This window comes from Ambystoma mexicanum, chromosome 1q (assembly GCF_040938575.1).
Source record: "Ambystoma mexicanum isolate Mex_15411 chromosome 1q, UKY_AmexF1_1, whole genome shotgun sequence".
Classification (NCBI taxonomy): Eukaryota; Metazoa; Chordata; class Amphibia; order Caudata; family Ambystomatidae; genus Ambystoma; species Ambystoma mexicanum.
In genome coordinates this window covers 1,064,089,255-1,064,105,101 of record NC_090922.1, presented here as the reverse complement: position 1 = coordinate 1,064,105,101, position 15,847 = coordinate 1,064,089,255, and the positions used below count along the sequence as shown (strand labels likewise).

The following is a 15,847-nucleotide window of genomic DNA, read 5'->3' as shown; positions in this document are numbered from 1 at the left end:
GGACAGAGTTAAAATCCCCACCTACTAAAGTGATTTCAGATAAACATTTATTGTACCAATAAGCCAAAATATCGGCCACATTACTAAAATGACTTACTGTCAGTTTTTGCCGAATTCCATTATAAGTTGATAATCAAGAAATCTAAAGGAGTAGGTGAAGAGGTAATATTTCTCTTAATAAATAGAATGCCAAGGCTTGAAGCAGCCCACAGCTCTGCGTCAGACAAAAGAAATGTTAATAACCACAGTTGGCAATCCTCCAGTCGGTCTACCCTTTGGACCGAAGGAAGCAGGCTACGAGATGATTGCAAAACCATCTAACAAAGGACTTTGGCTCAGACAAAACACCTGTAGTGAACTAAGGCCAAAAGAATTAAACTTGGGGCATGTACTAGAAGGGCATAACATGTTTTTATGGCATGTTGTATTCCATGAAAGGATATTTAGTAGAGATTTGTTGAAGAGATTTCACTCCGGGTCGTGGCAATAAACCTTTAGAATGCAATGCAGGAGGCAAGAATGTAATGCAGGGGGCAGCCAAGCCAATCCAATGTTCTTGTTACTATTTGTTCAGAATCCAGTGCAAATTCAACCAATCCTTTTGGTCAGTGATCTATAGTATACTTTCTTATTTAATGTTAAAAATATTAAGCTGTACCTTGATACCACCTTGCTTTCCAACTGAGTGTTGACCTTGTCAATCACTACTACTAGTTGAGCTACAGAAAACATACAGGAAACCCTGTACCATAGCTATGGGTCTGTGAATCGAACCACCTGAAAAGGTGGCGAGAAACAATCCTAACAATTTTTTGCATTTTGCAAATGGTTGTAGTTGTATAAAAACATTTTTGCATAAATACGATTTGTGTACAAAATGTCTAGAGTCAGTATTTCATTCATTTAAAAAATCTGAACGCTACTGTTTATTAGCATCTGGGGTTGAGGAGTGTGTGCAGCCAATCCCATTGCTCAGATTGTTTTCTTTATCTAACAGTTTAAGACTGCGTTCCAAGCAAGCTGTTTGCATCCTCTCCTGTTATTAACTTTCTTTTCATTTTTAAAATTGAAAAAAACACCCTTTCTGGGGGCAGTTGTACACCCTCATCTCCCATCCACTTTCAGATCCTTCTATGGGCCATTGTGGAAATGTTTGAGGAAACAAATGGGCTGTACACTCTGTACAGCTAGAGTTGCTATGTTATGTTATTAGGCTATGTACCATTCACAGCTGACATCTTCATGGTCTCCAGGCACTCTTGTGGATCTGAAACAGAAAAAAGAGAAAGGGAGTGGTTAGGGATTAGAGAGAAAAGACAAGGCATTTTGCTCAAATATTGGGGCTTGTAGGGCCAGGAGCAGCTGGTGTCTTTGTGAGCGAGTCCTCTATGTGGTTTGTGGTGTTTCTCCAGAGGTCTATGTTTCCATATGGGAGAGCTGAGAGAGGGCTGGCAGTCTGTGCATTGTGTATGGGTTTTAGCAGTTGGTTGGGGAGGTGTAGAGTTTTCACCAAGTTGTGATAGGGTGAGGTATTTGTTTATAGCTATATTTTGTGTCTGCTAGTTGGTGGGCATGTGTTGAGAGGTGTTTGAGAAGTGAGGCTATTGGTTGGATTCTATAGACAGATCTGCAGGACTAGGTTTTGTTGGCGTGTTTTATGTTTTCTTGTACATTTGTTTTTGGTCATATCTTTGCTCTGCATTGTTATACTGCATTCTCTGGCCATGGTGTCACAGGAGGAAGACAAAGAAAAAAATGCTAGCCTAAAGGAAACAAGCTCCGTTTGGTGATGTTCCTTTTTTTTTAAGGCTTGTTGTGCTGTTCCTTAAAGTGAGCTTTGGTGCTTGCGCTCATTTTGATGTGTCATTTATTGAAAACGTATCAAGTACTGTGGTGTTGTACCTTAAAGGGTGGTTTGGTCATTGTGTTCATTTTGGTGTGTCATTTGTTGAGGACGGTGTCAGGTTATGCATTGTTGGTACTTATGAGGTGTTTTGGTCAGTGTGTTCATTGTGATGTGTCATTCATTGAAAAGGTGTCAGGTTGTGCAATGGGAGCAGCTGTGGGTTTTCTGTTTCTTGTTTTAGGGTTGTCAATAGGTCTTTGTTCTGGTGCATTGAATAGCCAGGTGTTTAACCATTTCCGTAATGTCAGATAGTCCTCTGCTGTCCAGAATGCTTTTGGGTTTGCTATGAAGATGGAGAATGTAGTAACTCTTTTTGTTTTTCTCATAGGGCCTTGATTCTATCAGTATGTCACTGCTTGACCTTAATGTCCTCGTGGGTGGTAAGGGGTGAGTTTTGATTGGAGGGATTCCACTCCCAGTTTGTGCAGTGCTCTGTGTGCAATGCAGAGTGCTTTGAAACAATGGCCCTTAGCACCCCAGACTTTTTCCCAGTGTGCTGTCAGTGTTGCCTTACGCTGCTGGTCGAACCAGGCGGTTATGGGCCACTGTCTATGTTAAAGGCCTTTACTTCGCATAGGCCTATTACCACAGATGGTGGCCATTACCACCAAGCAAGGCTCAGCTCACCATGGACGGCATTGTTGCCAAGTATTTCCAAAGGAAAGTAATGAAAAGAGTGTTTGAACAGAAGATGAAAGAATATTGTGCATGGGTTGCAATACATTTATACAACACAGCTTTCTTCTGAATCTTGCATTACTTACGGTGGATAAAGCAATGGGAGTAGATTAGGTACAGAGTGGGACATCTTAGAAAGAAGACTGGTATGGAAACAGCCCTACAAGCGGTCCATTCAAACATTTCCAAGTGATAGTGAAAATTATGTAGGGCTATAGAAGAGAAGATGTAGCTTCATTCCATAAGTATGTTAGGAAGCCAGCGTTTATAGGTTGATCATCTTGAGAATGGAGGTGGAGAAATTATTGGAATGAGGTTTACTGTAAAATATCTAACTGAACCGGCCTTAGCATGGTTCCATACGCAGGAAGTGTTACCAGATCCATCTATTTGACTATATGACTAGGGAAACGGATCAAGAAATGTTGCGATGTGATTTGCTTAAGTCTTCAGTAAAGCATTTGATGACTTTCCCCAAAGAAGCCTTTCAAACATGCTGAAGAGCATTGGAATGGTAGCTGGATTGGTAAGCATGGTAATGCACTTGACAAGAGACCAATGGCAGCAATCATTGTAAATGGATAACCTTTACCACCAAAGGGGAACAAAAGGTGAACAGTGGCTTCGGTTATTTTTATGTGGCTCCCCAATACATACACAAGTGACATTTGTAGGCAAGGCATGCAGGCAATATATAGATCTGTTATAGACGAAATATTCTGGAATAGAGTGAGAAAAATGATGCCTTGCATGCAAAAGAGTGGAAGTCTGATCTTAATTACAGCTGCAAATGTATGGTCGTGTGGGTAGAGCACAGCAGAATTGGTTGGAAGTGATCAATGCAAGTAAGCATGGATAAGGCTGGGTTGCAAGGAAGGTCTGTATGCTGAATTGTAAGGAAATGGGCAAACGTCATGGTTCAGGCTGTCCTTATCTGCAGACCAACTCTGTTCCTTCAATATACCATGGAGGGCCCAAAGACGCAAAGACGTCAGGCAACAAGGACTCTTTATGTGATTATGAAGTATACATATTTGAACAAACTAATTTGTGAAGAACTCATTAATTATTTACATTATATAGAGCATTATGAAGAGCCTAAAGTGACTACTTCTAGATTGGAAACATTTACATTAACTACTTTAGTAGTGATTTCTAATCAAACAAATGTATTTAATGTTTTGATACTTTGATAGTATTCCTCTAGGCTTTTTTAAAAAAAAAAATAATGAATTCCACAATCTGGAAGTAACACCTTGGAACTCTCCTTTCTTTGTTATTTATTTAAGGCACGTTAAAAATTGTTATTATTATTATTATTATTATTAATAATCAGGCATAGTAGTAATATATGTTTTCATTCCCTATTCATTGTATTATTACATTAATAAAGATTTCATAAGTATATTAAACATATATTAAATAGCATTACAGCCCCTGAATTGTTTGTATTGTTATTGACATTTTGCATAAATAATATTTTAATAGATCAATTAATGGAGTATCAAATTTTGAATGTGTTATCTTTCATTTTAAATTACTTAATTGAAAAATGCGTCATTAATTTTCTTGATTAAAAATTAATCATGATTTTCTTCATAATTGTTCTTCATAATCATAATATGCCCTAACCGATTACGTCCTCTTTTCTTCCATTTCAAATCTAAGTTTAAATTTCATTTTGAACAAATACTGAGACAATGGAACTAGTTCAAATGTCAAATCCACAATTAGAAATACAGAAAAGTAAAGCTTTTCAATGAAGCTTCAAGAAATAGAGTGGAAATAAAAAGCGGTACAGTGGCATAGCTGTGGTTTGGGAATAAGGACTGCTGTAAAGGAACATCTGCTCATCATCTAGTAAGTGTTCCCTGTACAGTCAACTCACCTGAAAGAAATGACACAGGCTATACCCAGCAGACACAATGGCCAATGGTGTACATGTAGAAGAAAGAGCGTTATCTTTAATTGTATTAGGTCATTTTATATGAAGTACCTTTAGATGCATCATTCATAAATTTGCATGGTGAACATTGACGCTTTGCCTCAATCATAGTTATGAACATGGAACTTTAAAAAAATAGAAAAAAAGAATATCGACTAGTAGGAAAATGTCAATTTGCTTTTCTAGGCAGGCAATTTGTAAACAATCATAATTGGAAATGAGGCAGCATTACAGTCACTAACTGTTCAAATAAAAACACATTTCTTCCAGAGCAGCAATTATAGGCTTTTTTTGTATTCCAAAAATAAACATGAAAATTATTCTTTAAGTGTTCAGTCCGTTAATTGCATATGATTCAATTGCATCATGTGCATGTGTTTAGCTTTACGATATATTTCATACGTTGTGTCAAGCTGCCTCGGAAAGGCTTAGGTACCTTTTTCCCACAAGTTTAGATCCCGTTAGCAAAGATAACATTGGTATCTTGATTCAAAGCGTCCTTTACTTCTGGAGGCAAAGAATCGAAGAGGTGGTCTTCAACAACTAGCCCACTTCTCTTGAGAAGTCGACACTGGATCAGCACGGGTGGTAGGCGATCTAAACAGTTCCCTTTCAGCTCCAGATGAGTCAGTTGCAGAAGCTGTCCAATTTTGTCAGGGATTGTGGTGATACAATTTTGACCCAGACATACAGTCCTTAATTTTACACACTTAAATAGCTGTTTTGGTAAAATCTCCACTTTGTTCCCTGTGACATGCAAATGCTGCAGGTTTTGTAGCAAACCAATTTCCACTGGTATCACAGATATGGAGTTGTAACTCACATCTAAATATCTAAGTTTTTGTAGATTAAATAGGGCGACAGATAGGGATTCAATCTTGTTGTTGGAAAAATAAAGAGACTCCAGGTTTTTCACTTGACTAATTGAGGGAGGAATACTGACAATTTTATTGTACCACAACTTCAAGCAGGTGAGTCTTTTTAGGTGCTGGAAGCTGATCACCTCTTCAATTGTACGGATGCTGTTTGATTTCAGATCCAGTTCCTGCAGATTAACGAGGCTGAAGATGGCATGCGGTATTCTTTCCAGTTCACAGCTCTGTAGCTCAAGCTCTGCAACATTCATCATTTTCTTAAGGCTGTTGAGCACCATAAGTCTAGTACCATCGTTGTGGATGACCAACTTTGTTAAATGTGGTGCAACATCTGTGATGTTAGATGGGACTTTGGTCAAGTTGCTCTTCACGTGCAAGGTCTTCAAGTGCCTCAGCTCCCTGAGAGACTCAAGACCAATCATTTTATTGTTTTCAGAGTTCAAATTGCCCATCAAATATAGATCACGCAGATTTTTAAGCAAGTAAACCCAAGCAGGAATTTCCGCTACGTCAGTGAATTTCACATGCAGGCACTTTAAGTGGTCACGAAGAAAGCTAAACGCAGTCTGCTCGACCTTTGCAGGGCAATGGCACAGATGGAGCTCTTGGAGACCGGCCATTTGTGAAATCTTTGCAGGAATTTTGGCTTCGGGAATCAGCTCCAGCTTCAGCACCTCCAGATCTGTCAGATCAAACACTGCGTCTGGGATTCCGGACAGCATGAATAGATGCAGCTCTTGCATGTCTTGGGCATTTCGAGAGACGTGCTGTCGCAGTTTCTCAAAAGTCCACTCATGATTCAAGCTTATTTCTCTGAGCTTGTTCTCACTTACCTCTGATAAGAAGACGCCAAACCGCTTGGAGTACAACTGGTCGTACTGATCAACCATGTGCAGGAGGAACGCAAAATCATTTTTCACATCGGGAATGTCACTGAAGCTGCTCTCTTCTCTGACTTTTTCAAATGAATATTCTTTTAAGGGTCTTCTGAACAACCAGAATAAAGTATACAAACAGACGAGGCCATAGACGCAAATGAGCGCAATGTAACTGATGAGCAGTTTCTTCAGCATGAAAGCCATATTGTGTGTGCATTCGAATTCAGTGTAGCCAGTCAGATGTTCCACTTTCGGCTTGCACGAATGCTCAAAGCTTATCGCTGTAACGAATGTAAGAGTGTAGCAGAGAATAAAAATAAACTTTGCAGTCTTGATAACTGTTTGAACAACATACAATTTATAAATCAAATCACTGTCTTCTACATGGGTACGGAATTTGCGCACTTTTTCAAAAAGGGCCTTCGCCTGCTCACCATCCTTTTTGTCCAGGATGGTCATGCCGGGTACTTCGATGACAGGCCTTTCTGCAGAAAATTTGATACCAGATTTGCTTATCATTGGAGTACTGGCGCTGGGGCTTCCTTCTTCACTGCTTGTGGAGACATGCTTGGGTAAAGTTTGGGCACCCGTTAGCCTTTGTTTGTTCTCTTCGGAATCTTCACATGCGGTTTCTGAAAGGGCCTTTGTGGTCCAAGGAGATTCAAAGCACTTCCCTAGTATCGAGACAAAATGCTCTATTTTGGAGCATGTTTTGGGATATTTAAACCAAAAGTTGCTGCTGACCATAAGGATGATGGTGTGTATGAGGGCGAGGTATGGAAAATACTTGGAATACCATGGGAGTGCGACATGATAGCACATTTGGTTAATAAAAATGTACTGTTGATAATCCAAATAGGTTTTCCGGCCCCTGGGATCCCGCTGCTCAATCTTTGGCTCATGGTTTGTAGGTGTGGTGGAATGGCTGTGAGGCGGCTTAGCTCGGGAGAGTGAGGATTCTGGTGTTACAGCTGGAGCGCCGTCCAAGTCAGGCGTGTTTACGGTCCAAATCTCTTTGTCATTGTTGGTTGTAGAGTCTAGCTTTGGTGTGGCATGCGTTTCTTCGTGATCTGTGGCACTGGGCTGTGCTTTTGAACTTACATCGGACTGTAGCTTTGGTAAGCATACCACTTGATCTTTGGTTAGCTGCATGGTGCCAGCGAAGATGGCAACCATTAACATGACTACAGCGAGATAATCCATAAAAACATCCCACCATGGTTTCAGAATTCGATAGGTTGGCTGAACGTCATTAAGAGATGCAACTTCTGCAAGGGTAAACATTCCTGCAAAAACAAAGAGAAAGATGGGGTTATTCATGTTGTCAGTAGCACAACAGTCCTCGTTTCATTTCAAATTTGCATACAACATTTTCTTGGGGACGAGGGGGGAATTCATAGTGTGCTGACTAAGCCACAATGAGCAGCAAATCACTTTACAGAGAACGGTACGAATGTACTAGACTGTGCAATGCACATTTTGTTACACCAATTGCACATATTTCTATTCTATGCACTTCGAAGCAAAGTAATTTGACCGGAATCATCTTAAGTACTCAACATGGGCACTAGATCACGTCTTTAGTTTAGGAATTAATTTGCAAAACCTGCAACGAGCATGTAATACAGAAGTTTCAAGAAATACATCTGGGCAGTGCTGGAAACTGGGGGAACTCCCTCCTTCCCCTTTAAGCAGGGGCTGGGGGTGGAAGGGTTTCTGAGGTGCGAGTGGGACTGGGGCCAGATTGCCAGTGGCGGGGGCGAGCTAAGTGTCAAATGATGTGCGTGCCCTGAATATAGGATGCTGGCTGCTTTGCATAAAAGAAAAGTGCATTTTCGAAACATAAGAATGACCACCAATTTATCATACATGTCTCTGCTAGTTATTCAAACGTTCATTCCTTCTGAGCATGCAATGCACACTTGGAATGGTGCTCATTTCGTCTGTCAGAATAGTCACCATGACAGCAAAATGTGTGCGAAGCATGAGACATATATACAGCTTTGGACAGTTTAATTGTTTGATCTTGGGCTGTTGCACAAATGACAACTTTCAGATGCAGTCTGTGAAGTCCTTGCAAATCACAGCTCAGCTGCATGCATAGAAACACTGTGTCTGGACCTGTGTCTCTATGTGTGCAGCTATGCGCAATATGCAATGTGTCTCAAACACAGCGTTCAGCAACTAACATCAGTCAGGGGCAGAGAGCTTCCTCAACTTGGGATGGTTTGGGCCTTGTGTCTATACGGAAGGGTGCTCCTGGCAAGACAGTTTCTGCCAGAGCACAGCTCTGTCTCGTTCCAGCCCAGTTCCTCCCCTGCATCTGGGGACACCATCAAAACCCAACCCCCAATATTTATGATTTGCCCAAGACCACAGAGTGCTGCTTGCTGCAGTTAAGAGCAACCCAATTCCTCCCACACCATCTTATTGTAACGCCTTGTCATAACACTATACTCAAAATGCAGTAATGAATGGTACTTTTTGTTGTAAACATCAGTAGTGAAATCTGTTCTCCATTCTAATTCCACTGTGACTATGTTTTACTGATGCTTTATTAATAAAGGTGCTGCCTACTTTCAAATAAATCTTTTATGTCTTTTGATTTCGTGATTTTTCTTCTCTTCCCTATATGAAAATTAACATTCAGAAAACGACGGTGTGCCAATCTGCTTTTATTCATATCTTGATTTGAAGGAGCTCTAAAAGTGAGACATCAAACCACCAAAAGCGGGCTATGCATTGTGCACAAGTGAGTTATACTATCTGGTAAAAAAGCGCGAAAATTGTCGTTTTTCCATAATAGAACGCAGTCATCAACTATTCTGTATCAAATGCTGCAGCTGAAAACTGTTACAGAGAAGGAAAACACTCCACAGAGATGGCACAGGCAAGTAACAATATAACTATCAGGCATTCCCCATCGTTCCAAGACGCTGTCTGCGAAAATACTGCTTTATTACACAGGCAATGGCTCAATGAAGGTCCTTCTCTGAAAGCCTAGGTATTGTATTCTTTAGCCATACTGTATTGTAGCACAAGAGGGGGAAAACATCAAGTAGCGTGAAAACAAACTAAGTTCTTAAAATCAACATTTGACAACTGCCTTCCAAACGTATCCAGTGCACTCGCTTCTACAAAATGGCCAACACTACAAGAGAGCCTGTACCGTGATGCTCTCTTACTGCATCACAGATCAGCTGATTGACACTAAAGAACCTCGAGTACAGCCGCAACAGCTCTTTCAGAAAGCTGAACCTCTACCTCAACAGATCTACAAACAGGTAGCAGGTCAAACCTTCTACCAATAGGATTCTTTGAATTTCTCCTGGAGAAAAGACAAATTAACTACGAACATTTTGCAAAAACGATTTGCTAGAAAGACACAGAATGGTTTCCTATTGGTTAGAAGCCACGTATATCAAGTAAAACAAGCACTGGGAAAGCCAATAGTTTTGGCGCCTACTGCTGTCCTTTTCATTTATAGGCATTAGGATGCTAGCGGGAGAGTGCAAAGTTTCAAAGGAGGATGTGATAAGGGGCGTGGGTGTGCAAGAGAATGAGAAGGGAGGAGAATAGACCACGAGTGAGAGATCGAAAATGACCAAGAGGAAATATGAGCGGGAAAGGTTGAGAGTGGGAGGGTAAGAAATAAAGTGTGAGTGTGAGAGGAAGGATGAGATAAGGTAGAACTTGGGGTGGGGTTTTAGAGAGAGATGGGTGGGGGTAAGGTGGGTGGGGGTTGAGAGTGTGGGAGTAGGGTGGGTGGGGTTTGAGAAAGTGGCAGCATAGGTGGGTTGATGGAGGTAGAGTGTGTAAAGGTAGGATAGGTGGTTGGGGATAGATAGAGTGGGAGTATGGTAGAGAGAGTGAGGGTAGGGTGGGGTGGGCGGGGGTAGAGAGCATGGGGGAAGGGTTGTTCTATGTTTTTTAGAGAGAGGGGATTGGGTGGGTGGGGATTGAGAGAGGGTGTGGGTAGGGTTGGTGGGTTATGTGAGAAACCAGAAGGAGTCTCACCCGCTAGTCCCAGCGGATCTCTCTCTCTCTCTCTCTCTCTCTCTCTCGCTCAGGTGGCCAGGGCACGGCCATCACCTTTGGATCCAGACCGTGGGGGTGGACCAGTGCAGGAGGATCACCTGGGTGAGGGGTCCTCGGGGAGTGGCAGTCGGACACCAGATGGTGAGATGTGGTATCCCTCTCTTCCCTGTAACACCTTTAGCCCATCCTATCCAATGGGATATTTAGAAACTCAACCCCCCCTCCCCTTTTTCTGCACAACCACTTTTACACCGACAGCCCGCTCTTGGAGAAAATAGACTCACACCCGAATTGTGGACCTGACATGTCCCAATACTATGGTCAGGTGAGGTCAGGCAATTATCGACAATCCTCACACCTGACTTCCATTACACTTCCCCACACGGATAAAAGGTGGAGCACGAGAGCACACACTGAGTGAGGCAAAGCACACAAAGGTACAGCAGTTCCCAGGCATGAGAGGTTTGTGAGAGGGGCAACACCCTTGACCTTTTTGGCAGGAAGCCATTACTTTCAAGAAACCTTGTTTGAAGTGGTCGCACATTTGAAAGTCTTTGATTCTGGTATCAAAGGGATCTGATCCCGGACGAGGGGGATCCATAGTCTGAGCCCGAAGGCGGGATACCTAGTTGTAAACACTGTGGAAAAGGGATCTGAGCCCGGACGAGGGGGATCCATTACAAACCCGAAGGAAGGAGACCAGTCTTGAACCCTGACAAAGAGGAACTTTTGTGTTTTGTTTGTTGCATCAGGCCCTCTGCAATAAGAGACTGTCATTGAGAGAGAGACTTTGGCGGAAGAACATGATGCCTACGTGTTGAACTGTTACCTCGTGGCCAAGGAGTGTGTGCGAAGCCCGCACATGCCGCTTTGCCCTGTGCTGAAAATGTGGGGAAGGAAAGCCAACTGCTCAACTATCCTGACATATCATTTCTTGAACATTTTTCTTTTGCATACATTGTTATCCCACACCATTTTGTATTTAGGAGTAAGGATTGGCAATAGGTTTATTAGTATAGGTCCTTTTATCTTAACAGACTCCACTAGGACTGCGTTATTAATATTGGATGGTCGTAGCTTGCTCCCATCCTTAGATTTGGGTTTAGATAGGTGCCCTACCAAGCCACTGAAGATCAATAAACACTGTTGAACTGTGATCACTTGTGTCTGTCTTCACTGTTTGATACCATGCCTTCCTTACATGTGGTGTCAGAGTAGGACTCAGTTGAGACAAATTGGGGGACCCTAAAATTCCAGAAACGTAGTCACAGAGCCTCAGATCCCTCCACCGCCACAAAAGAATCCATAGACTTTGACATTTGTAGTAGCAGAGATACTACTATCTCTCCAAGAAAAAGAGGGATGGTTCCTACGGACGTAGTCCCAATACCCCCTAAGGGTTCTTGTAAAGGACTAACCCCAAAATCTGGCCTAGCCTGGATGTTTGGTCTGGACGTCGTAGCAGTCGTTTGGGAGGAGCTAGCGCTTTGGCTAGTGCCTCCCCACACCCCTCAAGCGCTTTACAATTAGGCAAGACTTCTCTAAGCACTATAGCACTGAGAAAGCTTTTTTCATGCAAAAATAATCACACATAGGCATGGCCAGCCACTAAATGAAGATAGTTAGTATTAAAATATAAGGTGTAAATAACCATGAGCTGAATATACTTATAAATGTTATTCTATGTAGTTTTAAAATCTCAAAGCACGGTAAAGAGTTCTGTGCTAAAAGGAATGCAGCCTGTGCTAAAAATAGACTACAGGCATTGCGTCACCGAGGCTAGCTCTGGCAGAGCACACAACGTAACTCAGCAGCTGTTCCCTGTCCATCAAAAGCCCATGCAGACTAAAAACTCAATGCACAACATACAGAGTACTGTGGAAAACAGGGTTTTAAGGAGAATTACTGGACCAGATAAAATATAAGAATATTGAGTATGAAGTGTTGAGAGTATGGCGGGAAGGTGTGTTTATATATAGATGTTTATAATATATTAAAATGATGAAAAATGAAGCGACAATGTTTTCCTGCTTAGGCAGCCGTATGCTAAGTAGTTTGTAACCTGGCCATGCAAGAAGGAAGACTGCAGCGGCCCTTTTAAGGAAGAACAGTTTTGGATGAACTATGCCAGTATCCAGTAACTCAGTGAATAGTATATAAAGGCGCTTGCTTGGCATCAGTCTGGAGGAGCTGGCCACGGAAGGAGGACAGAATGCTGGTCGGGAGAGGAGGGAGGGAAAAGACTTTTGCACTCATACACATTGTTTACAGATTAAATTGTTATTTGTATTTGTATTTATTTATTTGTATTGCGCACCTTGCCCTGGGGCATCTGGGCGCATAATTTACAAGGAAATGGTTACATACAGGTTTAGCAAGATTCCCCACAGGAGACATTCTTAGCCCAATGAATAAATTGAGGCTTAACACAAGTTACATAAAGGTGCATAATTACAGATGTTGCTATAGACATTACATGTATTAATGCTATAGCAGACAGCAGAAAACGCTTGCGAGCGAGAAAGAATGGTAGGAGACAATACAGAGAGACTAAAATGAAAGCCTGTTAGAAGGATGTGGTGGATGAACAAGCTCGAAGAGCCAGAGTTTGATTCTGTTCTTGAAGGAGTGGAACGTCGGTTCTGTGTGTGGTAGGTATAGTGTTCCAAAGTTTGGCCGCAAGGACTGGGAAGCTTGTTGCCCCAGCAGTCTGAAGTTTGAAGCTTGGTATAGAAAGTGTGTTGACATAGGCTGACCTCAGGGGTCTATTAGAGTGATGCATGAAGCGATTAATGAGATAATCAGGTGCCAGATTCTTCTGTACCTTGTAGGCTAAGGCTAGGGTTTTGAGAGATATTCTATGCGCGACGGGGAGCCAGTGTAGGTTGCGTCTAGTATCAGAGATGTAAGATCTTCTAGGGATGTTAAGGGCAGCCCTGATGGCATTGTTTAGGTAACTTGTAACTTGTCAATGTGTCTTTGGCTGGTCCCCAATTATAGGGCGTTGCAGTAGTCAATTTTTGCCATGATTAGAGTTCTGGCTAGGATGATGCAATTCTCAATCATCAAGAAAGTTCTGCAGGCTGTGATCAGTTTGCAAGTGTAGGCCGAGGCAGACGCCACAGCATTTGTTTGTCTGGTGAGAGATAGCGTTGAGTCAAGATAAATGCCAAGTGTTTTTGTTACATTAGACACTTTATGATGTTTCCATCTATGGTAAATGAGTTGTAGGCAGGGTCTAGTTTAGCCAGTTTGGGGTGCGAGCCGAGGACAAGCAACTCAGTTTTCTCATCATTAAGGCAGAGCTCATGATGTGCCATCCAAGCCTGGATGACTGCGTAGACTTCCTCAAGTGCTTTAGCGTCAGAGGAATAGTAACCACTGATGGGGATGAGTATCTGGGTGTCATCAGCATAATTGGTGTAAGAGACACCCAGATAGTAAGTATGTCAAAAAGTGGCTTAGTAAACACATTGTATAATGTGGGAGAGACACAAGACCCTTGTGGGACTCCACATGGGACAGGGGCTGGTTCAGCAGAGGCTGATGGAGAGAAGACCTTCATAGTTCCGTTGGCCAAAAATGAACTAATCCAGGATGAAGCTGAGTCAGAAAAATGAGCAGCAGTTTTGAGGAGGTGACAACGAATTTTATGATCAACCAGGTCAAAAGCTGCCGAAAGATCAAGGAGGAGGAGGAGTGCCAACTTGCCCTTGTCTTTTAGGTCTTTAATTTGTGTGTTTTTAAGTCAATCAGGGCGGTTTCTGTACCATGTCTGAGACGGAAGCCTGATTGGCGGAGACCCAGTAGTTGGTTTGATTCAAGATAGTCCTTAATTTGTATGTAGGCAGCGCAGTCCAACATTTTTTAAAAGTATGGTTCCGTAGTAATGGGCCTATAGTTAGAGGGGTTGCTTGGGTCAAGAGTGGGTTTTTTGATTAATGGAATAACCCAGGCATCATTAAGGTTATCCGGGACAATGCCAGATCTGAAAGAGGCATTTATAAAGGTGCTAATAAAGGGCGCAAGGATGAGCTGCCTCCTTGATGATAGGAGCAGGGCAAGTATCACCTTGACAGTTTGAAGGCTTAAGTTTCTTAATGATATTTTCAACTTCCTCAATAGAAAAAGGTGAGAAACTGAAAGGTTTGAAGGGGTGTTTAGAGGAGGGGAGGTTGAACGATGGTGCGTTCAAAGCAGAGTCAGAGGGGTTATTCTTTTTAGCATTTATTTTCGCTTGAAGCAAGGCAATTTTATCTAGAAGTGCTTTTTGGATATTGGTACACCAGGGGGTGTCAGGGATGCAGGTGCCTAGAGGGGCAACGGGGGACTCTAATTCCTTAAGGATCTTGAAAAGTTCCTTAGTGTTTGATTGAGCCTGCACGATACGTTTGTTGTAAACATCTTTTTTGGCTTCCAGAATAGCAGCTTTATAGGTGGAGGAGGCCGAGGTTAGGTTGTTTTTGTTGATTAGAGATGGTATATTTTTCCAAAGAGACTCAGCCTTTCTTTTTTCTTTACGTAAGTCTCTGAGTTGGGAGGTGAACCAGGAATTGAGATGAAGATGAGGTTTTTGTTTACGCAGTTTTAGCGCTGCAATAATATCGAGAGCTTAAAGCATGGCCTGGTTATATGTGTCCACTAGAACTGTGGGGTCTGAGCAGGTGGTCAGCGATGCATTTATTAAGGGAAGAATAATGGGGAGAAGTTTCTCCGTTGTGATATCCTTCTTGTTACGGGTATGGATGGAGGGTGCTAGATTAGGTTTGGATGTTTGCGGACTGGAGTTAATTGCAAACATTATTTTATAATGGTCAGACCAAAGGCAAGGAGTCACTGAGAACATATTTAGCTTGCAGTTCAGGTCAGCAACCAGTTGAGGATGCAGCCTTCGTTGTGTGTGGGCTCATTGATGTGTTGAGTAAGACCAAAGTCTGATAAAGTGTTTACAAGGTCTGAGGCTTTGGAATCATTCACATATTGGTATCCTAAATTGAAGTCGCCAAATGGGAGGATTTGCGAATTGGGCTTGGTGTCAGAGGCAAGGATGGATGATTGGTGTCCCTGTCGTGTCTGATGATGGAATAGTTGCCTGGGACCGCCAGAGATAGTGAGGGACCTGATGCAGCATGCAGCCAGGTTTCTGTGATAGCAAGGAAGTCTAGGTTTTCTGAAGTAATCATATCCGCTATATCAAGGGCATGTGCAGGGAGAGAATGGGCATTGATAAGCGCACCAATGAGCTTCTTGGCTTTGGCATTGATGTGGCAAGCGGTCCAGAGTTTTTTTTGACAGGTTTTTATTCGATACCGGTGCATTGATTAAGTAGTGGGCAGGTGTGGAGTCATTGGATGGCCCTGTGAGTTTGATGTTAGGGTAGTAGTCCTGTTGGCGGGTCCCAAGGTGGAACCTGGATGCTAGTTTCTGGTTTCTAGCGTGTGTAGGGCAGGGTTGACTAAGGTGAGTACATACAATTTGGTTAGCATGAATTTGGAAGGGGGCTTGGCGTGAGTGTATAGGGCTGTTA

General features: G+C 42.4%; 1 protein-coding gene across 3 annotated transcripts in view; it reads right to left on the bottom strand.

Annotated features, from left to right (window-relative positions):
• Window positions 1-4,522: 4,522 nt before the first annotated feature.
• Window positions 4,523-15,847, bottom strand: part of LRRC8D (leucine rich repeat containing 8 VRAC subunit D) — a 481,210-nt gene continuing 469,885 nt past the window's right edge. For all 3 annotated transcript variants that reach the window (XM_069641757.1, XM_069641755.1, XM_069641756.1), the window contains one exon: window positions 4,523-7,568. In XM_069641757.1, coding sequence (XP_069497858.1) covers window positions 4,981-7,566 — 2,586 coding nt within the window. In that variant the 5' untranslated portion in view covers window positions 7,567-7,568 and the 3' untranslated portion in view covers window positions 4,523-4,980. The remainder of the gene's footprint in view (window positions 7,569-15,847) is intronic.